The following is a 23616-nucleotide window of genomic DNA, read 5'->3' on the forward strand; positions in this document are numbered from 1 at the left end:
TGCTTATGTAATACAGAATTTGGGAAATACATTAGAGATAGGAAGGGAGAAGACGGGGGGGGGGGGGGGGGGGGGGTAGAACAACAAACTCCTCCAGGAGCAAGATAGTTAAGAGATAGATAAGAGGTTGGAGTCATATTTACAACCAGCATGATAGGTCTGTGCACAAATGTGAGTAGATGAAAACAGAACATCAAAGAGAAAGACAAACGAGAAAGACCTAGAGGCAGAGAGAGACAGGAGCACAAGAAGCCAGGAGTTACTCACGTGCTGTGTCAGCGTTGGTTAGTTGCTTGAGGAAGTGTGCTTTAAAATGAGCAGAGCTCCAGTGGTCTGAGTGTCAGCTTGTCGCTGTCAGCCTTTATATCAAGCCCTGTCCTGATCCCTAAGCTTTTCACTGTCCTCCCTCACATCCGCTCCTCAACAAGCTCCTTCAAGCATAGTCCTGGAAACACAAATATTGCTCAGGAACGGTTGGCTCATTTTTTTTTATTAGGTTAGTATGCTCACCTAATCTTCACTGGTATGTATAAATTATAAGATGAATGTATACTGTGCAGAGTTTTTAAAATATCTAAGTAGTCATTTAATCATTTATTTTTACTCATTTCAGGAAGTAGAATTAACTCATGTATGTATATAACACATCCTACAAAAGACAAACTGCAAACTGAGAAGTAAATCTCAATTTTTATGTGACTTTCGTTTGAGGCACTGAGTTAAATATAGAAACAATTTCGACAGTCTATTCAAAGAAGTCAGTCATATATCCTTGGCTCCAAGTAATTATCTAACACATTCTGACATTTATGACCTGCTACTAATTTGTGTTTGTGCACATACAGAACCACATGCATCTGTGCCTTGGAAACCTCATGACTTATTTCCTGCACGATGGCGAAATGTTACTGCAATTTATTTTTATTTTGTTGTCAGAATACTCAGCAAGAGTGTTTATTACAGGCATTGCTATTGTTCTATGTGGTTTATTACATTTTAAATGCATAGATGAAGCTCTGTATGCCTTCTCTAGCACTTTATATAACACCAGCACTATGACACACACTATGACTCTTACATTTTTCTAACACCTAGAGTATGTATTTTAAAGTAACATTTAGAGATTTAGAGTCTTTGGGATAAATTATGGAAATTGTATAACCTTTATATTATAATACTAGTAAAGAATATGTATAAACAGTTTAAAATAAACCATGCTGTATATTTTCAAATCTACATTTTAAACTTTGGTGTACAGAATCAAAAACCACAGCAAATGTTTCAAGACATCACTCACTGGGTACTGAATTTGGGATTTTCCCTTTAAAGGGGGAAAATCTCACTTCCAATGCCATGTTTTTACTCTTGGACTCTTGATTGATTGATTGATTGATTGATTGATTGATTGATTGATTGATTGATTGATTCCAACCATAACTAATGATTCTCAGCAGAGCTGAGCAGAAGCAGCTTAAGACTCACTCTCCCAGAATTGAGGTGGGGGGACACTGTGGGGGGACCAGCAAATTCACAAAACACTTGACTTGGTTAGATTTGGTAACCATGTCATTGTAACAAGTCTACGATCAAGAGAGCTGTTCATGGATAAAAATAAGGTGCAAACCACTAGGTACACTCAAGAACAATGCCATTAAACATATAAAGAACCTGCAAAGTTGAGTAAGTGTTGTAAATGTTGACTAATTATACCACAATGACAAGAAGAGAAAAATATGGAGAGAAATACCTAATGATTATTAAAGACGTAATTCTGAAGTGCACAGGGTGGTATTCTGTTCATATTCAGCCAAATACTGCAAAACTGATTAGTCAACACTTCACAGTGCAAATATATAATGACCCAAGGGATAATGCAAAAGCAACTGGTGAGCCATGGCAATGAAATGGGATATTCTTCAATTGCCTATTTATCTGATCCCAACCTAATATAGCATTTTTAAGTAATTAAACACAAATCTGAATCCAGAAAGACCCACACACAAGCAGCAACCAAAGTGGCAAGAGTGCCAGCATAACAGAGCATCTCAAGGAAGAAAAAAGAATTTGGTGATATTTATGGTTTACAGACTTCAGGATAGGATTTTCCTTCAATTAAAAATAAATAAATCTTATTTAAAATGATGCTACTTTGTACAGTTCGTTTTTAACCCGGGGGGACACTGTATAAAAAATTGCTGTAACTCCTAAACAGCTAATGTAATGCTTTTGTTAAGCGCCTTTAATTAAAACTGAACTGGACTTCAAAATCGCATATTAATTGTAAGATTTGGAATCAATTGTGGTAGTCTGCCGATGTGGTAGTCTGTATTTTTTAAACTACAGTCCCTGGCTATAGATTACGGAAGCGTAGAGCTGCCACCCAGGCACGACCCAGGTACAATATACTATCATGTTTGTACAATATACTTTTCACGTTTGAACAACATAATATCACGTTATTACAATATACATAATTATCACGTTCGTACAATGTATATTGTACAAACAGGAAAAGTATCTTGTTAGAACAATAAACTTTTCACGTTATAACGTACGTGATACACTTGTATTTTTCTTTGGCCTGGGTGGCAGCTCTACGCTTCCGTAGCTCTACGCTTCCGTAATAGAACCTTATATTTTAATATTTTTTTTCTTCAGCATAGGAAATTGGGGAAAGGAAGCAAATTGAAGCTTTCTCGGTCGGGTCTCGCGATGTCAAAGCTGCTACCGCGGGATTTGGGGCGGCGCTGCAGTTTGCTGAAACGCTTGGATGCAGTCTTTTTGCTGAGGTGAAGCAGCATAGCAGACACGAACTGCGTGCTGCCGCGGAGATTTTCCAATCATGGTAAGCTGAGCGGGGTTGGATATTTTGGCATGACTGCAAATTGTTCATTAAACTATGCACTTTAAGTTTCTTTGCAGTTAGTTGGGTTTTAAGAGTACAAATGTCTAGTTAGATTTAGTTCATTTCTGTCGAGCTAAAGGCCCTCCGACATTTGGGGAGCAGTTCCGCTAGTGCTGACATTAGCTGGAAAAATATCTTACTTTAAAGACTTAAAGTGACTAATGATGTGTCCAGCTGTGTTAGTCGCAGTCGTACCAGAAGCACTGTTATATTGACAGTGCTGTAGCAGGTATTGTACTTTTCTAGGGGCCGTGTTAGCACAAGCTAGCTCTTAGCAAGCACGTTATTCGCGGGCCTAGGTCGACACGTGGGTTCATCGAGACTGCAACGTGGTTACGTGTGAAAGTTACGACAAAGCAATGGTAACTAAACCTGAAGTAGAAAAACACTTTTGAAAAAGCTACTGCACATTTATGCCTAAAATTGCAATCTTAGCTTAGGAATTAGTCGAAAGTGAAGTTAGCTTGTGTCTCGCTGGTCAGCACGTGGGGACTAATAAACACTTGATCTGAACGTAGTTTTAGAAACACCTTCCTGTTTTTGCTGGCTGCAAGTGTTACCTGTTGACATCTGTCGTCTAACTCGATTGTGCACGATCACCTTCCCCAGGTGTTGCTGCACGTGTTGTTCGAGCACGCGGCGGGCTATGCGCTATTCGCCGTCAAAGAAGTGGAGGAGATCGGCATGCTGCTGCCCCAGGTGCGTCCCCTTCCCTAACTCCTGTGTACTATCTGTTTTGTGTGCTCTTTCAGCAGAGCACTGATAATTGTGCTTTTGTGTCAGGTGGAGGCGAGCGTGCTGAGCCTCGGAAAGTTTAATAGCATGGTGAGCTTAGCCGCCTTCTTCCCCTTTAAGTCGGCCCAGGCTGCCCTGGAGAACATGAACGCCATCTCTGAAGGTATGTATGATTATCATTTTTCTCTTTAAAAATCTTGTGTGGAAAAGTTCTCAGCTGTAATGATGTTTTTATAATCTGTCAATCCACTGAGTTATTGTGCTGACAGTTTCATATCAACCCTGAACACCTGAGGAAAGACATGGACAGATTTTGATTTGTTCTTTTATCTGTAATAATTGTTAATGAGACTACTTTAATTATATATCCAATTTGTTCTGAGATGGCAAATTATCGGGCTTTAATATAATAATATCACAATAGTCCATGTTGCAGTTTATAGATGGCTTTCCATCTCAACCACATGTCTACAGATATAACTCTTCCATCCCTTGCAGGTGTAGTTCATGCTGACCTGAAGCTGTTCCTAGAGACCAATCTGCCCCAGTCTGGGAAGAAAAAATCAGTGTTGGGGGTTTCTGATGGCAAGATTGGAGCAGCGTTACAAGAAGAACTTAGCAGTTCAATCCAAACTGGAGGGGTGGTGGCTGAGATCACGCGAGGTGAGAATTTTTACCTGAGAGTTATTTCGAAATATGCAAAACGATACTGTTTATAAAATAATGTGGACTGTTGTGATGTGAGCTTGTGATCCTGAAACTCGTGAAGGTTCATACTGAAAATCTGAACAGCCGTTGGACCTGCACTTTTCTGTTGGTGTTCTTCTTAACACTCAGCAAACCTTCTCAATCTGTCCTGTCCCGTCAGGTTTGCGTCTGCACTTCCACTCTCTGGTGAAAGGTCTGACTGCCCTGGCTGCCTCCAAGGCACAGTTGGGTCTTGGCCACAGCTACTCCAGAGCTAAAGTCAAGTTTAATGTCAACAGGGTAGATAACATGATCATCCAGTCCATTGCTCTGTTGGATCAGCTGGACAAAGACATCAACACCTTCTCCATGCGTGTTCGGTAGGAAATTTTCATCACACAGTAAAAGGACTGGTTAACTGGTTTTTGCATAAAATTAAACAGTTTAGGGAACATGTTAAACTTTCATGCTGTTAATCTTTCACTCTTTTTAATGTCAACCTCTAGTTTTGTGGCTTTTCTGTTGACAGATTTGCATCAGGCTTTTTGTAGTTCGGGGTATCGCACATTTTGGGGCGTCCTCCTAATGCTTACCACAGACAGCACACCTCAGAGTGCTGACTGTATAGAAACAGGAGGTACATCAGTTACTCCCAACACTTCTGTTCTGCCAGCTGTTATCTGGTGAGGCAACACTGTTGGGTGGAACATCGTGTATATTTACTAGCTCAGCATCTTGTAGCTGTTTGGGGTGTTGTGGCGCATGCATTCATTTTGGTGTGAAATATCCTGGTGCAAACTGTCAGAGTGCAAGATCATCTAGAACATTTAGGCATCAGTTATTGTCAGTTTTAGCATTCAAGTCTTAAAAGCTCCAGGCTTTTCCTACCGATACAGGACTCTGTGAATAGAATTGGATATCTAAAGAGAAGGAGAAGCTGTAATTTTGAAAGGGATATTTTTCCAGCAGTCTTGAACTTTGTGCCATCTTAATGGGTAGTTCAGCATTTAAATGTTTAGTCCAAAAATCCTGCACTCAAAGTTTTAACACCCTCTTGTTTATCTACAGTGAATGGTATGGCTACCACTTTCCGGAGCTCATCAAAATTGTGTCCGACAACTCGATGTACTGCCGCCTGGCTCAGCTCATTGGAAACAGGAAGGAGTTGTCAGAGGAGAACCTAGAAAGTTTAGAGGAGGTGGTGATGGACAGTGCCAAGGCTCAGGCCATCCTGGATGCATCACGCTCCTCTATGGGTGAGTACACCACACATTCAGAGTATGTGCTGCATAATTTCACAAATACACATCCCGCTTGGGTCAAAGTTAATTTCATCCATATCCAAAGTTAATTTATGCCAGCTTGACTCTGGCTCATCCACATACTCCACATTGTGCCCCTTTTTTGCCCACTCTGGACTACAAGTGTCCTTGGTGTCTAACACAGGGGGGTAGAGTAGTTCTCTCATAAACCTGTAGTGAAGGCATGCATCCTCACTGCGGATCCTGTCGGGAGAAACAATCTCACGTTTCATGCCATGTACTGGTTTAAATGTCACAAATGCAGCACCTGCTAAAAATATAATGCTGATCATCCTCTGGTTGTTTGGTCTTCAGGTATGGATATATCTCCCATTGACCTGATTAACATCGAGAGGTTTTCGAGTCGTGTCGTGTCTCTGGCTGCCTACCGGCTGGAGCTGCAGGAGTATCTGCGGTCTAAGATGAGCCAAGTGGCTCCAAACCTGGCAGCCTTGATTGGAGAAGTGGTGAGTCGAAGTTTTATTTTTAACCCCGACACACGGACCAATGATGTTATACCAAAATCTGTCAATCCACTGAGCCAGTGTGATGAAAAATGTATTCGGTGCTGATGGTCCTCATACTGTGTTGTGCATCCAGTGTCAAAATTGTGATTTATTTTTTTTTGCTTAAGGGGGCCATAACAGATTGTCTTATCTCCAGGTTGGAGCACGTCTGATCTCCCACGCCGGCAGTCTGACCAACCTCGCCAAGTATCCAGCATCCACGGTTCAGATCTTGGGAGCAGAGAAGGCCCTGTTCAGGTACTGGGGCACCCCCTCCCTGCTGGGGAAAAAAGTGGCTGCAGTGATGGCAGGGCTGGGCTGGAGCAGAGCTGGGTGACTGGAGAAGACCCAGTCTCCTCTGGAGTGATCCTGCTCGCCCAAATGCACACCCACAGTCTGAGCACCCACTCACAGCACAGAGGTAGAAATTTGGCTAACAGTACAGAATGTTTGAAGTTACCATCAACAGTGTCTAAAACTAAATTCTAGCGATAGCGTCCACGTAGCTGCAAAGTTAAGTCGTATGAAACGTGTTCTTTTAAGTGCCTTCCAATGTGCATATTTTAATGTTGTCCACAAGAGGGAGCTGTTAAGTTGCTGGCATATTAGTTCTATATGTTAATGTGTGTACTGCCATTTGGATGTGGCTGAACCTCATGTCACTGGTAGTTGTCCTTCCTGATAAACTGCATGTTAAACCTGCGTATTTCAAGTCCGGTTAACTGCTGTGTATAGACTTTGACCAATAGACTGTGAAAAGGTAACATTTCACACCTGCCGTTCATCCTGATTATGAAAGCAGCTGTATTTTCACAGAGCCCTGAAAACGCGTGGAAACACCCCCAAGTACGGCCTCATTTTCCACTCGACTTTCATCGGCCGTGCCGCTGCCAAAAACAAAGGCCGCATCTCCAGATATTTGGCAAACAAGTGCACGATCGCCTCACGTATAGACTGCTTCTCAGGTGAGTGACCCACCACACGCCTGCATCGGCTTACATACATGTGGCATCATTGCAGTGATGCTCATATTTTTCGTCAACAGTATTCAGCCTTAGGGTTGGTGTTGAGAAGCTTTCTCCTGAGCAGAGCCACATGTCTTTTAGGGACGCTGATTAGTCAAGTATAATCCGCTGCTTGTTGATTAAGCTGAAGTTTTCTCGCTCTCTTACAGAGTTGCCCACAAGCGTGTTTGGTGACAAGCTGCGTGAACAGGTAGAAGAGCGGCTGTCTTTCTATGAGACCGGCGATGTACCACGGAAAAATGTGGATGTCATGAAAGAGGCTCTCAAAGAGGTTAGCTTGAGATTTTTATTATTGATTTTTAAATGTCTTGTCAAAGGCCTAACAAATGGAGAATCAAGTTCCTGTAAGACATTTCAAAAGTATCTTTGATTCTTTCAATCTCTGTATGCTGTAAGTGATGAGACATCTTTCCCTGACATCTCAGTGAGGGTAAAAGCTGATTTAATGAGCCTGATGCAGCCCCTGGACCTCTGGGGAAAATCTCATTGTTTTACCCTGATTTAACTGAATTTGTCGTGGGGTTTGTTTGTTTTTTTTTCTCTCTCCTCATCTTAGGCTACTGATGTTGCAGCTGAGATCAAACGCAAACTAGAGAAGAAGGAAAAGAAACGTAAGAAGCGTGAAAAGAAGTTACAAGAACTTGGAGAAAATGGAGACGCTAACGGTGACGCAGAGGTATGTGTTGTTTTTCTGTGGCCTTGGCATGTTATGATTTGAGATGGGACCCAAACATGGTCTCTTCTCAGTGTACGGCATGCCATATAAGAAGACTCCGAACCATTGGCTGGTCCTAATCAATGGGCTTGATCACTGAAGAGAGTCGTACATTAAAGCTGTATCACAGCCATTGGGCTTTCAGGCTTCCAAGCATTGAAAAGAGTGTTTCTGATATTTAAATTTATTTATTTATTGTCTGAAGGTGGAGAATGGAGAAGAGGACAACACTCTTAAGAAGAAGAAAAAGAAGAAACAAGCAGCTGAGGAGATGGAGGCACAGGCAGAGGAGGCCCCCTCTGGAGAAAATGGAGAAGAGACTTCAGCCAAGAAGAAAAAGAAACGAAAAGCAGAGTCGGAGGAAGCTCCAGATGCCGAGGATGGAGCTGAGGAAACTGAGACTCCTGCAAAGAAAAAGAAGCGAAAAACTGATGCTATGGACACACAGCCAGAGGAAACCCCAGAAACACCCGTGACTGAAAAGAAAAAGAAAAAGAAGAAAAAAGATGCTGCAGAGTAAAGAATGGATGTGTGGACAATAAAATTCTTATTTTTGTGTACAGTTTTTGCTTTAATTCAGATAACCCCTACATAAGGGCGTTAACTGTATGTCTAGTATATCAGTAGCTTTGTTGTACTGTCTCTTATTTTTGTATGAATGCAGGTTATTTTGCTAATGAATGCTTATAACTGTGCCTTGGAGTCGGTAGAATTTACCTGCACTTCTGAAAATAAATTGCCTCTCAAGATTTTTTTGTTTTTGTTAAAAACATTTTTTTTGGGGGGGTGGGGGAGCAGCATCACTGTTAACAGGTAATATTTCCTGAAAACCATCATTGGGAAGCTTTCCAAAAAAAAGTAGTCATGTACTACTGTAACATACCCCGTCCAGTCGGTTCACCTGGCACACATGACCTTGATTATATAAGTTGGCATTTAAAAGTCACTGTACTGAATGTCCTCATCGGTATGGAGAGGAGGCAGGCACATTTCAATACACCACTGCTCATCGAGGCTAGTCCACATATTTTTGTGTGGACTGTTGACATAACTAAAATAGTCATGCCTGCACAGACTTTCTGAAAGGCTAGTTTTTGGCAATTATGTGCAGAGGCTAACTGAAGCTTAATCATAACTTAATGCAAGAAGAAAATCTGATGTACTCTTGTCTATAGATCTTAGCATATTAAATTTTTAGGTCTGAAACAACTGCAGTGTGTATTTATACAGGGTGCACTTTTGTAAGCGCAGGTCTGGACAGTGGCAAAACCGTTGTGGACTTTCAAAGTTGCTGAAAGTCAAAACAGAGTGTGGCCACTGTGTTGTAAGATCAGTAATCTATTTAACAAGGAACAAAAATGCTTAGTTTCTGCTGAACTGCTTCAAACGGTGCCGATACCCATACTTCCTGTTAAATGTTAGCCCTGAGCAACATTGTTTGATTACACATCAACAGTCCTTTGTTGTCATACTTTCCAAGTATCAGTCTGAATTCATAACCTCCAAGTGTAGTAAGCAAATACTGATGCCAGATCGATAGAAACTGTTCATTAATTTTAATTTGGACAACAAGGATTAAACCAATGTTAAAATGACATCAAATCCAAGGCCTGGCTGGTCAAGCCAACCAACTAGTAAGAGTCAGGGAATGAGAGACAAATGGAAGGAAACGGGGTAACAGAAAAGTAGCTATCAACTCAAGTCACCCTCAATATAAGGATTCACAGATGCGGGAGACCAAAGTTACAAAAAAAATATTTCTTCTAAAATTAAAAAAAGGCTTTTGCCATGAAAATGATGGGTATAATCTATGTACATCATTCTCAGTTCATGTATGCATACAAAAAAAATCCACATCACAAGATGCTTGTGTTCAAGTATATTCACCATCTTCATCTCCATGATTTAGCATTCTCATCTTTCCATTATTTTGAAATAAAATGTCCTTCAAAATAAAAAAAATGCAGAAAACCACATTTTATGTCCTACCAATACATATATACTGTATAAATACATACATAAATATATTTTACATACAACAGCCATAAATTTGAAAAGGGGATATACAGAGCAAAGGGGAGGGGGGTGGTGGTAGTGTGTGTGTTTTAGCTTGTGTTGTAAATCGTTTGTCCCTCTATGATCTTGTCAGTCAGATATACTGGTGTGGTGCACGCACACATCACAGGTGTAGTCGTTCTCAGTTGGCCCAGTAAGGGGAGCTGCCGTAGCCCGACTTGTTGACTTGGCTCTTCTGCTGCAGGCTACTGGACTGGCCGCGCTGGCTCGGACCACCCTGAACATCAAACATAAATAAACAGGTAAACATCCCAAAACAGATAAACATGTATGAAGTGACAAAGATGAAACCCAGGAGACTGCTGGGAAGTATCTGTACCTGTCCATCCTGAGCAAGATGGTGGTGCAGCAGCTGTGAGTGTGGTTGCTGGTGAGGCAAGATGTGGAGGAATGGGGCAGGTGCATAGCCTCCAGGAGCTGCTCCAGGGTTCAGAGGCCCTGGACCCCCCAGCGCTGATGGCAGAGTGAAGGGAGGAGGGGTTCCTGCATGGAAACCCTGCTTATCAAAAGACTGCAGATAGAGAAGAGATGATTTATTAGTAAAGGCACAAACAGCACAGCAACACAACAGGGTGGGTGTGCAGCTGACATTTGTCACCTGGGTCTTATTGTAAACACTTCCACTGATGTCTGGCACACCGGAGTTACTGGATGTCACTGAGACCCCTGGTAGAAAAACAGTACAATTAAAACTTGGACTTTAAAAATTCAAATTAGCAACAGTGTCTTTTCTTTGTACCTTTCCCGGGGCCAGTAGCAGCAGATTTGGCTTGTGCCTGTGAAGAGGAGTTGTACCCTTTACTGTATTCCACTCCCGCCGGCCCTGCTGTCAGCTCTTCGTACCCTGGAAAAGAAAACATCTTGTCTCATCTTGTCAAACAAATCACAGTAACAACCCTGCTCGAATTGCCAGTGCTGACAGGCATTGGCATCAGTTTTTAGGAACCTGAGCTGAAGGTGTGCTGGCCATAGCCGCTGGGCTGCTGCTGTGTCTGCTGCTGGAAGGGGCTAGCCGAAGGGTTTCCCAGGCCGAGGCCCATGCTGTGCTGCTTGGCCGAAGCTGGTCCTGGCCCTCCAGGAGGAACAAACATGGTGGGGCCATATTGGAAGGTAGCAGCACTAGGTACGGCACCGGGCACTCCAGGGTAGTAAGGCAGGCCTGTGTAGCTATAGCCTGGCGGCAGAAAGGCCTGCTGACTGCTGTGGTGCTGTGGCTGGCCCTGGGGCTGAGGCTGGGCCTGAGGAGGCTGAGGCTGCGCCTGGTTCTGTCCTTGGCTCTGAGCCTGGGGAGGCTGCGGCGCCGCAAGGCTTGTGGGGGGAGCTGGGGAGGTGGAGTCATTCCTGCCAAACTTTGTGACTTCACCTAGCAAAAACAGGAGAGAAGTCAAGTGAGAATAAACACCGGATTTTAGGATTTCAGCCAAGAGTTAAGGTGCTTTACCTGAGTAAGGGTTGTTGGCAAGGCTCCCGTCTCTGCCGGAAAGAGTTGCTGCGGGGCCAGGGAATGTTATTCCATAGTAATCCTGCAAAGAGGGCTAAAGGAAGAGAAGAGGATCAGGAGAGGATCCACGACAACCTAAAAATCTGAACAAGCACTAAAGAGATGACAAACAAAGAGTTGTCCCACAAGCGTAACAATTCATCTCACCATTGGCAGTCTCGACTGGAGCATATGCAGGTCCTCATAGCCATAGATCTGCTGTGAGGCACAAAAAACAAGAAGGCTCAGTCACACATCCTACAGAATACTGCATGTGTAAATACAAAAGCCCAAGCACACAAAAGTGACTCTGGATCTTAGAAGGTCTACTTACTGGGTAAGCAGGCAGCAGCCCCCCCGGGCCCATAATGTACTGGTTGGGCAGTAGAGGAGGCACACCCTGGGACAGGTTAGGAGGAGCTTTACCTGTCAATACAATAACACACATTTACTTTAATGTACATCTAAGGGCTCCAATTAGAGCCACTTAAAAAGGTGGTATCATGGAGCCAGTGGTATAGGTGAAAACAATGCCCTTAATGCATTACCAGTGGAGGAGGAGAGCAGGGGTGTAGTCCTTGGAGCAGAGAGGTTGGATGTGGCAGTAGCTCCATTGGAGCCAAGTCCCAGTACTGTACTGCTGGTGGCGGTAGCAGCTGAGTGAAGTCCGCTCGTACCAGCAATACCGCCAACTGTGCTGCTCATGTTGTTGCCCATGCTGGGCATGTTGGACAGGTGGCTGATGCTGCTGCTACTGTTGCTGCTGTTGTGGGCTGAGTGGAGTGCTGAGGCTGTGGGTTGGGATGACGTGTAAGAGCCAGATGAGGGAGCCAGAGAGCTCACATTGCTGCTGTCAACACTGGTGTACTGTAGACAAAGAAACAAAAGAAGTGGCTTGAATTGAAGTAGTTCTATTCGATTTATTCTGCAGATTTCATTTCTTAAGGCATGCTGCCTATACTGGTTATTAAACTGGAGACACCCAGATGGCAGGGGGTCCTTTACCTAGGATCCCCTCCCCAAATAATCAAGACATTTATGCTTTTAAGCCTACTTTGGCTTTATTTTTATTAGGACTTTGGCACATCAGCCTGTTATAATTCCATGTTATTAAGCTGCAGAGGAAATCACACAGAGAACAAACAGGTACTTACAGTGTGAGAGCTGGAGCCCAGAGCTGAAACTGAGGAATGACTGCTGACATGACTGCAGAGGGAAGGCACAGTGGAATGTGTGATCATTAGCAAGTGTACAAGGAGGCACTACAAGTCAAGAGGTTGGTTTTTTGTTCGTTTGTTTTGTTGTTGTTTTTTTAAAGATGACACACTGAGAAAAAAAAAAATCTTTCAACCATTTGGAAGAAACAGCAGGCAGATGGTAACGGGTACCCAAACAGTATGTATTCTCTTTCGGAGTAGGGAACACAAATGTCTAAATTAAAGCTATACTAAGTTACTGTGTGTGTAAGTGTGTCACCTGTTGAGTGAGTTGAGTTGGCTGACTGAGGGCAGGTCCGCTGCCAGGCCGGAGAGCGTGGTGGAGCTGTGTGGAGGCATGGTAGACGGTAAATGGGAGGAAGGAGCTGAGGTGCCGTTGGTGCTGATGTTCATAGACGGTGACTCTGGTTTTGGTGTAGAAGAAGCTGATGAAGCTGAGATTGGGAGTACATAATCGTGTAAATAACCTGAATGAGCTTAGCCAAATGAAGAATGTTGACATTTGTAAAGAGCAACAAATATGCATTCAACTGACCAATTAATCAAAAGTAACTCACTGTCCAGAGCAGCAGAAGTCCTCACACCATTCAAACCGTTCTGGTGGTAAGAAAATATAGAGCAGCTGTGTTTTCATTCACTGATAACAGATAAGAACGTTTACAGCATCTACAAACACACTGTATCAACAAAACTTGAATTCAATTCAGAGTTGACATTATTTGGCAAGACAGTGGAAATCAACCCTAAACAAATTTATCATGTTTGACAGGAAGTTAGTATGAGACTGAGCAAATGACTCATGACCTGTAATTTCTGAGTGACACTGTTTTTACAACAGGAAGTAATACTGTCTGGTTGCGTTGATGACCAATGACCTCAAAGATAGAAAATGGTCAAAGATTAATTTATCCCCCCTCTCCATTCAAAGATTACCACCTTTGAGGACAGATTTTGTGAACTACTGCTCATTAGTCCCTTTTACTCACCATCACTGGCCCCGTGGCCTCTTTGTTCTGAGAAAATGCCAGTCTTGTGTGAGGGGGCATGGTCCCATCATAGCTCCCCCCCACCGTGGAGAAGGGAGATGAGGAAGGTACAGAGGCGGAGGTGGTTGAGGTTGTTGAAGAGGAGGAAGGAGTGTTGGTTGAGCTTGCGGTCCCTAACGATGAGGAGGTGAGACTCGGCAAAGCCACTGTGGAGGAGTGATAAACTGGCTCTGATGAGGAGAGGGGCAAAGACAGGGCCACCGAGAGAGGGCTGCCCAGTGACTCACTGCAAGGCACCAAAATGAAAAGTACAGATAGGTTGACAGTTTAAAACTTTATGTACCATTTTCCATTCTGAGTCATCTATGATTAAATCCATCTTTTACACAGTATCTGACATACACAGTGTTTTGGGGATACATCTTGTTAAATGCGTCGCTCTTGCATTGTTTTAGAAAGATTTAATAACTGATTAGAGGCGACACAGTACCTGAGCGGTTTAGAGTACAGGCTCGTCTGGCTCTGTGCCCCCGGTCCTGTTGCAGGTGGTGCTGAGGCAGGGGCCGACGCGGACTCCCTCGATGCTGCACTCACGCAATTATCCACGACTCCAAATTCTGGCAACGCCGATTCCGAGCCAAAGTCTAGCGCTCCAAACTGGAGGTTCAGTCCAGGAACATCTGCTGAGCCTGGCATCTCTACTGCAGTGGATGGGATCTTTCAGAAAGAAAGTGAAACAAGTTTTAGCACCTGGATATAAAGTGTGTAAAACTGATGACTTTGGTTTGACTCAAAATTAAAATTCTAATAATAACAGCACACTTAAAGATAAAAGAATAAAAATAAAACCCCATGCGGGCCATAAGGTTCGTGAGTAACTAAGTATTTATCTGAGAGCTTAAGGCCATTGCTATCTGTTTACCTTTGACGTGGGAGGTATCCTTCGTTTCTGGCCTTTGAGCTGTACCCGTTGCTGCTGTGTCGTGCTGTTGCCCTGAGGGTCCAGCCCTGCATTCGGGGCAAGAAGTTTAGCACCAGCAGGAGCCATCACCGGGCCTGCCTGTGCTGGAGTGCTGGTGTGTTGGGGAGCAGGCGAGGCTGAAGCAGATGGTGCTTGCTGTTGCGATTGTGGACTCGTCTGACGCGCCAAAGGCAAGGAGGGGCCCGTGTGCCTCTGAACCAGCTGACTCAGCACAAGAGAAGGCTCTGGCTGCAGACCAAACTCACCTGCGGATTCACAACAACCAGAAGGAGCCGGGAACAGATTTGAAATAAGTGAATATAAATGCTTATGTAATAAACAAAAAAGAAAAAAAAAGTGAGCACCACTTTTCCATTTGTACACCTACGGCTGTACTGTGAGGACAGTGAGGTGGTGTTGGATTCTGAAGTCTTCATGTCCCAGCTAGAGGAGGAGGGTGGAGGTACAGGTGCTCCCAGGCCTGGCAGTCGACCAATAGAAGTGTTGCTTCCTTGGCTACTGACAGGAGGGGTTGCCTGGGATGAGGAAAGCTGACCCAAGCCAGGACCCTTCAGCTGTTCCAGTATCTGAGCTCCAGGGCTGGCCTGAGTCCTTTTAGCCTGGCCCAAGTCCCCAAAACCAGCTCCCAGCACTGATGACTGGCACAGAAGAGGAGAAAACAGAGTCATCAATCTTTGTTTCTGGATCTCTGTACAACACATGGCAGATCAAAGACCATGTGACATGAGAAGGAGTGTAGAGTGTATTTTTACCAGAGCAGCATGTGCGTAGCTTGTGCTACTGGTGGCACTGCGGCTGTGGGGCTGCTGCTGGTGATGATGGGAGTTGGTAAAGACCAGACTCTGAGAGGAAGAAGAAGGTGGTTCTCTTGCTCCAACCACAGGCTTCTGCAGCAGAGAAGCGAGGTCCAGACTAACAGACAGAGTCCATTCAGCCAATTAGAAAATATATTACAGCAAAAAAAGAAGAAGAAGAAGAAGCAAAAATTTAATATAACATCTCTTAACAGGAAATTCTTGACCCCCCCGCCCAAGAAAAGTGTAAAATATAAAGTTACGCACCTTTGCCCAGGGGTGATGTGGTTCTCAGCAGCAGGTGCACATGAGGAGGTGAACACTTTGGTCTCTGAGAGCTGCAGAAGGACACAAAGACAGACACACAATTGTTACACCATCAAAACATACCTGCTACTACCAGTCTGTAATGTGTGACACTGTGTCAACTCACACTAACATCCTCACTCCAATCCTCAGCTGCCCAGTCTTCCAAAGTATTCCTCCAGGCAACTAGAGGACAACCAGTAATAAGTGAGAAGTGCAGACAGAATAAGCAGGTGTACAAGAAGCAGTATGCAAACTCTGATAGGGATAACGGTCCTGTCTGCTCTGTGGGCACACACCTGGATATATAAGCCATGAGCTGTTTGTATGTGAATGTGTGTTCTCCTGAGCTCACCTGTTCCATCTGTGCTGTTGTTGGTCGTTGTGTCCCAAACCTCTGTTTGTGTGGTCCCTGTCCGAGCCTCTGAGGTATAGTCAGCAGGATTGAAAGTCCTGGAGAAGATTTAAGGAGACAAATACTGAGACAGACACACAAACACACACACACACACAAAAAGTGGTTTTCTAGTAATAGAAGTAATAGAAAATACTGCCAGATGAGAATGTGCATAGTTACAGGGTTTTAAAAAACCTTAACAACAGGCTTTTTTCCCCCTCCTGGCTGCTTGGCCTTCAGATTTCTGTCAGAATGCATTTATCCTGTTAGTTTCTAAATGAAACATCTTCATTCTCATTGAAAACGTATTAATTTTCACCTAAAACTCTTAGAAGAATGAAACTGTGTGTGTGTGTGTGTGTGTGTGTGTGTGTGTGTGTGTGTGTGTGTGTGTGTGTGTGTGTGTGTGTGTGTGTGTGTGTGTGTTCGAGCATACCCCATCCCCTGGGCTGAAAACCTGCTTCCTGTTGGTGCTCTCCCTCGACCTCGAACTCCAGATCCTGTGTGATAGTCACACAAAGGTTAACAACTTACCCTCAAGTGTTCGCTATATTGACAGTGCTGTGTTGGTGCATCTGCTCACCTCTTCCACCTTTGACCCTCCGACCTCGATCCGAGCCTTTGTCCACTGGTGTCACCTCAACACCGTTCTCCTCTGGACGTGCTATGTATGTAGAAACAAAAAAGAAAAGTGACTAACATGAACAGTAGGACAAACAATACTGAAAATTGAAAAACTGAAGTTCCTTACCCTGTCGGCTCCGACTGGCCCCCTTGCCTTTGCGGTTGCCAGTGGCACGACCCTTGCTAGCCTCCCTTTCGCCCTTCTTCTCCCGGTTCTCCTTGTTCTCCTTGCTTTCTGATGGGCCTTCTTTCACCAAGGGCTTCTTCTTTCCCACTGTTTCCCATGAGGTCTGAACACAGAAAAGGATTTTTTTAATTAAACAATGACACCTTAAATAAACAGTACTGGATTAATAACATAATAATAATAATACATTTTATTTCAAAACACCCGAGCAAATAAGACAAGCATAAAAACAGGAAATGAACACAATAACAAAACAAAGTTTAAGAGCATGGAGAAGTTATACAGAGTAGGCTATCTTGAACAGGTGAGTTTTGAGGGTGGACTTAAAACGGGGGAAAGAAGTGATGTTTCTGAGGTCAGGGGGTAAGGAATTCCAAAGTTGAGAGGCAGAGCAACTAAAAGCCCTGCCCCCCATGGTAGTAATAAGACAAAAGGAAGGAACAGGAAGAAGAAGAGAAGAGGAGGATCTGAGGCACCGGGATGGGATGGAGACCTGTACCATATCAAAGAGATATGGTGGGGTAAAACAAGATACCAGCACTGAAGCATTCAAAAGCAGCTTTAATTTAAAAGGAAAAAGGAAAAAAACAAAACAAAACAAAAGATACTGAATAACATTTTATCTGTGATTGCAGCTGCAGACAGCAGCAATTATTATTGTGAATAAAATGTAGGGTATTTTACATCCTTTTCCAATGAGCTACTGATGGCAGACTGCCCAATTTAAAAGGTAACTCCTAGGTAGTGTTTTCAATTGAGGTTTTAGGTATTTTAACCAGCTCTTTAATCAGCTGCTTACAGCCCTCCTTCACCACCACTTAACTGAATTAGTAATCGCAATCCCCTCTTGTTCTTCCCGTCAAATGGAGTGCAGTTAGCGAGTGCTCCGGCTATGCCTGGTTAAACTGTTTGTTTACTTTTGAGTCACACATGCCTTCTTAGGTTGATTCTACTCAATGGTATGTTTTTGCTTCAAGTGGTGAAACAAGTTTGTTGTTCCCACCTTTAGCGGGAACAGTTTTTTTCTTGAGTATTTTGCCAGAGCATTGTGCTTTGTTGGAAGTTACCAAAGTAGTTCCCTTTCTTACTAAAAGCCTCTCACTGTCAGACATGTTTGAGCTTGTCTGCTTGTCCATGCTGGGAAACCTAATTCACGGCGTCCTCATATCACTGGTACCGTGATATGGCACTTTTGTCGTATTATAGCAGATGATATGATATGCCACAGGCCTAATGGTAACCCAACATGAACTTGTGTATTTTGCTCCAAGACATGCCATGCCAGATATTAGAGGGCACTGAAAAACATGAAAAAGAAAGCTGCGATGTTGACGATTTTTGACCACCCCTATGCAGTGACGTGTAAATAAATACAATAAATATCAGAACAATTTTCCTTATTGTGAAACTACTCCTACAGCATAAGAAAAATGTTTCAGAAGCATCTCTTTCTTTATGACATAGTGAACAGTACAGGTTTCAGATTACGTAACAATGATAGCATTACAGTAGAGACTTCCAGGTAAGATGGAAAACCAGCTATTTGCTATTTTTGGGCTTCCATGAAAGCAAAAACAATACTGATAGTCGAGCCTGACAGTCTTTCCTCAACATCTGAGCCAGCTGGTATTTTTCAAATCTGCTGAGACGTTCAGACACAACACCCAAGTGCTTGCCAGGCATTTAGTGGCCTGTTTGACCTTGCGCTCGGAACAGAAGACCAAGAAAAATTTTGTACAACAGTTCATGATTTAAAAAAAAAAAAAAGTCACACAAGTATTCACAGGGACACAGCGCAGCTTAGAGACTGATGTTAGTGGATATGTGCATATCTGACAGAGCTCAGATGACACTACTTAAATTCTATTTTAACCAATAAGGTTCTCTTCAAATCCAGAGCAATGGCTCACACTCCACTTTAAGAGTACATGAAAATTTGAAAGTGACAGTACTGAACATTTCACTATACAGCCTGAGTATACACAATGATAGCAGCTAGCAAACCCTGATGATGCCATTAAATGACACCAAAATGTTCATGTTTCATTTGTTTTAAAGTTTCAGCAACTTTTTCTCAATAAAAGAAAAAATATATACATCTCAAAAACCATCAAACAGAGGCTGTTATGAACAGTCAAAAGCAGATTAAAGGCTCTATATGTGTACTTTGCATTTATTCAGTTTATTTCACCTAAAGTTGTCATTTACCATGTCTGTGTTGCTCTCCAGGAGGAAGTTGATGGCTCTGCTGACATCCTCATTGCAATCATGGAGCGCAACCATGCACTCATCCTGGTTTTTCCCCGTCACTTCCATCAGCTTGGTTAAAAAAGAAAACATTAGAAAACAAGATTAGTAATGTCAAATGATAAAAACAAATTGCACAATGTAGATTAACGGAAGAACATGAAAACATAGCCTGATTCTCCCTAAGAGTCTGACATAAGCCCCACACAGTCTGACAACTACTTAAGGGTCACTAACCTGGTTAACTTTGCCCTCAAAGTCAGCATCATTCTTGTCATAGATCATCTGAGCAAGCCGGATCTGCTCAGCAGTAGCCTGTAACACAGAAACAATTGGACAGCTTTTACCAAGAGAAAAATGAGGAATAAAGTATGTGAAATATAAAGAGAATGAATTCAAATGTTTGTTTTGTTTTGAATTGTCTGAAATCACTTTATATTGTCACAATATAAAGTGCATGATTGTGAAGCTGCAATCAAAACAAAAGAAAATACTTTTCAGTACTGATCATCAGATAAATTGCTTGTCATGGTTGTGTTGGGGTTTGTTTTTTTTTGCTTTTTTTCCCTCTTAAAATGTCAGCATTTCAAAGAACTGTGGTTTTAGGTATGCAGTGGCTCACCTGTATTTGTTTCTGTGGTTGTGATGTGTGAGCGGAAGCTGGCAGCGCTTTTTCCCGAGGGCTCCGGGCCTTGTCGCCGCCCAGCGAGCTCATCATATACAGTATATACAAAACTCTGTATGTACAAAATAGAAAAATCTGCAGAAGGAAAACACAACATGTGTTGATGAGTGAACGGAAAGGAAAATAACACTGCAGTTACTGTGTTGCTAGAATAGAGCGTCAGTGTTTGTTTTTATTTTTCTTGAATAAGTCCGAATGCCAAAAGTATGTGCTGTGGGTATACCTAAGCCTTATTGGACAAATATGAATACTCCCCTTATGGAGGCTGTAAGCCCCACAGTTGGCCTGGTGACGCAACAGCTTTGCTGAAAATCTGGGTCAAGGAGGGAAAGCAACCCAGTGTCCTCTTACAAACAGCACAGAACTCTGTGTGTGCGAGGCAGAACAAACACTACACACCCTGACCCCACACCCCTTGCTTTTCTAGACAGTTTAAAGCAAATTTGTTGTACACACTCCAAGCACCAAACTTCTGCAGTGAAATACTGAATTCTTCTCTATACTTCTATAGTCCTGTGCAATATAGATCTTGTTTTACATTGGCACCAGCTAACATGTTTTTAAAAGCACATAGTAAACAGTATCAGAATCACTTCCACAAGGAGGGCTTTATTTACCCATAAGCATACGGCCAATGTGACTTCTCAGTACTCTGTACTGCAACGTTTACCAGTGAATTTTCACTAGTGTCCATCATAAGGACGACTACAGATGTTCCCACTCTCCCACTTTGTTTTATGTCAGAGAACAATAGCAAGTGCCTGAATGACGTTTGCAAATACAAAGCTGCCATTGGCTACTGGACTGAACAAAGCTTAACGCACAAGGACGACCAAGCTTCAAAAGGAATTTTAGCTTTTAAAAAAGCAAGAAAAAATAAATATATTTCTGACTTTGGGAATATATGAAGTATATATAATAAAAATATTTAATAAAAAACTATATGATAAAAATATTACTACATCGCAATTACGGGTATCGACAGTCATGGCCACAAACGATAACAAAACAATAATCCACTAACAGTATTTCGCAATTCCTACTATATTTATGTTGGCAACCAGAAATATCAAATCAGAGACAAGTTCCACGAAGCCCCGTGTTTATACACATTAACTTATATCTGTTTACAAATGTCTAAATTATATTTATCTACAGGTTATTATTCCAGTAACGAAGGAAGCGGAGGGTTGTTTTGAACCAATGCTAACATTAGCCCGCTGCTGTTACTTATATTTCGAGTTTAACAATGAGACACTTTGGTAACGGCTAACATCCCATATCGCTCTTTGAAAAATAAATCAGATTCACGTAGCATCGTTTTAGATTGAATACTGACCGACTTTGTGCCTTTGGTGTTATGGTCCCCTTTGTCCTCGCTAGCAAGAACTGAAGTTAGCTACCAGCTTGCTAACGCTGAGACCGTAGCGTCGATAGTGAGCAAACGATGGAGTGGGATCGCGGATAGCTAACGATGCTATCTAAATCTGGTCCAAGTTGATAGCCAACGGCGGTCTAACTGGCTTCTTTAAGCTTTATAGGCATTTAAAGGTCCACACCGCCATGTTATGACAGTTGCCTTTAAACCAGACGTGCCGCAAACATGTAAACTAGACGCTAACCAAGCTAACAACAAAGGTACACGAAATCTAAAGCAAAGGCCTCGTAGCGAAGCACAATCCCATCCCGACATTGCTCGCCGGGAAACAAGACAACAGAAAAATTGCGAAAAAAACATCCTTCACAACCTCGAGAAAACGAAACAGAAAAGCCAGCGACCCGGTGCGTCACCAAAAAAAGACAACAAGCACGTAATTAAAATACCCGAAAACACACAAACCTGAGTTGAAAATCGCAAGAAAATATGTTTTTATTACCTGCTAACACGCTTCACTCGGCCAGCAGCAGACAGGATGATCACGTGACGCGTGGTGCCGCGGTGGATGCTCATCTCTCGTCTCCAGGTCACAACTAAACTTCTCAGGTTTTACCATCAGCGATGTCCAGCAAAAACGCAGATTTACTGGATTTTTAATCGTGGTGTGCTTTTTGAAGACGCACACAGTTACGTATATCAGATAATGCTATGATAATGTACATAAGTGCAATGATATTTGCCAATCGCCTACACGTTTGACATATTTGTTTATAAGGCATTAATCTCGCCAGAGTGTCAAGTTTACATTATTAAGCTATAACTGAGCGAAAGTGATCAAATGTAAGGCTGGATTTAAGGGCATAAAGCGTCTGCACTTTCACATTGCTTACATCTCTTGCCTGTGTTTCTTTGATTTTGATTTCTCTCCCTCACTTATTATCTGGAGAATTTTCAATTTGCCATTTTTCACAGAGTTAACGTCATCTCTCATTTTTCAGCTAATGTGGAGGCAGAAAAAATAACTATTACTGGCACAGCAGGTATTTTGGTGGTTGGCCTTATTGTATGTGTAATTGTAAGAGTTTCCCTTTAACGGCACAGAAATTTGAGAGGAAAATATTTAAATGACTCACACAACCCTTATTTACTGGTTTGCTGCACACTGCCTAACACTCAATTTAACGCTGAAAGAAGCAGATGTTACTTTGTTTGTGATATTCGTCAAAGCTTGAGAGTTCATTTCTTTTTAATGAGAGGGGGAAATGTTATCAGAGTGCGTAATTGTGACAGGTTGATAGCTGTGAACACAGTGCTAAACCTTTGCTCTGTCCTGTAACACTTCACCTAATCCAAACGCTGAGTGTTTACAGCTGTCTCCCTTTCTGCCCTTCATTAATAATACCCGTAGGTTACTTTAGCCTGTTTACTTTAGTTCTCGCCTACTTTAATTCAGAATTCAAACGTGTATGCATGTCTCAGGAGTGCGCACAAAGAGCAATTTACATGTACTTTGTTGTTGTTGTCTGCTTTTTTTTTTTTACTTCTCTCTGTCACACCCATAAATACCATGAATCCGTCAAAATATAGCAAATATGGCAAAGTTTGACTGTGTTAGTGTGTTGGATTAATGCATCACTCTTAAAATATGCAAAATTGACTTCATAAGTTCCATCAGCCTCACACAGCCTGTAGAAAAACAAGAGCATTGTGTATTTACGCACAGTAACAGGGGGCTCAGGATCTGAGGGTAAATAATCCCCCCCATATGAACATGTCCATTCTTCATTGGTGACTCTCTCAAGTTCCTCCTGATTTGACAGTCTTCTGGCATGGACCTTGGTCTTCAGTTCATCACACATATTCCTTCTTTCTTGACGAGATTCCTAGTTCCAGACTGACTAAAGCATCTCCACACCATAATACTCCCACCATTGTGTTTCACTGTGGGGACGGTGTTCTTTGGGTTGCTTGCCCTTCTTTCTCTAAACATCAGCAGCATTTCTTTGGCCAAAGGACACACTTTATACTATGCATAATCTTTCTCTAGATTGACCTTGCATACTTGAGTCTGGTTTGAAGGTGTCTCACCTGCAGAAGTGGAGTTTTTCTTGGTCTGCAACCTCGTAGTCCAGTCCTTTGCAGGGTTCTAGTGACGGTTTTCCTTAAAGCTACAATGCCTGACTTGGCTAAGTGACTCTGGAGTAAAGGTAAGAAAGATGCTAAAACTTGAAGTAAAACTTAATGTACAGTGAATAACTGGAATAAATGTCAAATATATATAGGAGCCTTTATTTCACAATCATAGCCAACAAATGAACAACCATTAGTGGCTCCTTTTAACTTTGTTTTTAATTTAGCTTTACTGTCTTGATGGAATTAACCA

General features: G+C 42.6%; 2 protein-coding genes and 3 non-coding genes across 6 annotated transcripts; 4 read left to right on the forward strand and 1 right to left on the reverse strand.

The window, feature by feature from the left end:
* Positions 1-2758: 2758 nt before the first annotated feature.
* On the forward strand, positions 2759-8626 carry nop56 (NOP56 ribonucleoprotein homolog). Its single transcript, XM_026168546.1, has 12 exons — positions 2759-2845; positions 3515-3604; positions 3689-3803; positions 4139-4303; positions 4509-4707; positions 5396-5583; positions 5944-6095; positions 6292-6392; positions 6951-7099; positions 7309-7430; positions 7716-7835; positions 8080-8626. Exons 1-12 carry the CDS (start codon positions 2843-2845, stop codon positions 8392-8394), a joined length of 1719 nt encoding a protein of 572 aa, XP_026024331.1. The 5' UTR covers positions 2759-2842; the 3' UTR covers positions 8395-8626.
* Positions 4904-5039, forward strand: LOC113023116 (small nucleolar RNA SNORA51). The gene has a single exon (XR_003272510.1). It is a non-coding gene; the product is annotated as a small nucleolar RNA SNORA51 (small nucleolar RNA).
* On the forward strand, positions 5732-5850 carry LOC113023121 (small nucleolar RNA SNORA26). Its single transcript, XR_003272514.1, has one exon. It is a non-coding gene; the product is annotated as a small nucleolar RNA SNORA26 (small nucleolar RNA).
* Positions 7550-7617, forward strand: LOC113023115 (small nucleolar RNA SNORD57). The gene has a single exon (XR_003272509.1). It is a non-coding gene; the product is annotated as a small nucleolar RNA SNORD57 (small nucleolar RNA).
* Positions 8627-9411: 785 nt separating the features above from the next.
* ubap2a (ubiquitin associated protein 2a) lies at positions 9412-21830 on the reverse strand. Of its 2 annotated transcripts, none has more exons than XM_026168544.1 (27): positions 21733-21830; positions 19793-19930; positions 19408-19485; positions 19132-19242; positions 16864-17026; positions 16696-16776; positions 16549-16612; positions 16071-16168; positions 15843-15901; positions 15677-15747; positions 15368-15527; positions 14983-15253; positions 14556-14860; positions 14124-14350; positions 13634-13919; positions 13205-13244; positions 12907-13081; positions 12585-12636; positions 11979-12297; positions 11765-11856; positions 11599-11649; positions 11392-11485; positions 10897-11313; positions 10690-10794; positions 10549-10616; positions 10270-10461; positions 9412-10167 (listed from the first exon to the last, which is right to left on the reverse strand). In XM_026168544.1, the coding sequence occupies exons 2-27, from the start codon at positions 19886-19888 to the stop codon at positions 10072-10074; spliced, it is 3771 nt and encodes a 1256-aa protein (XP_026024329.1). In that variant the 5' UTR covers positions 19889-19930; positions 21733-21830; the 3' UTR covers positions 9412-10071. The 2 variants fall into 2 exon arrangements, with proteins under 2 accessions (XP_026024329.1, XP_026024330.1); XM_026168545.1 differs by lacking the exon at positions 21733-21830 and adding an exon at positions 21195-21664.
* Positions 21831-23616: the final 1786 nt, after the last annotated feature.

The sequence above is a fragment of the Astatotilapia calliptera genome, chromosome 5 (genome assembly GCF_900246225.1).
Source record: "Astatotilapia calliptera chromosome 5, fAstCal1.2, whole genome shotgun sequence".
Classification (NCBI taxonomy): Eukaryota; Metazoa; Chordata; class Actinopteri; order Cichliformes; family Cichlidae; genus Astatotilapia; species Astatotilapia calliptera.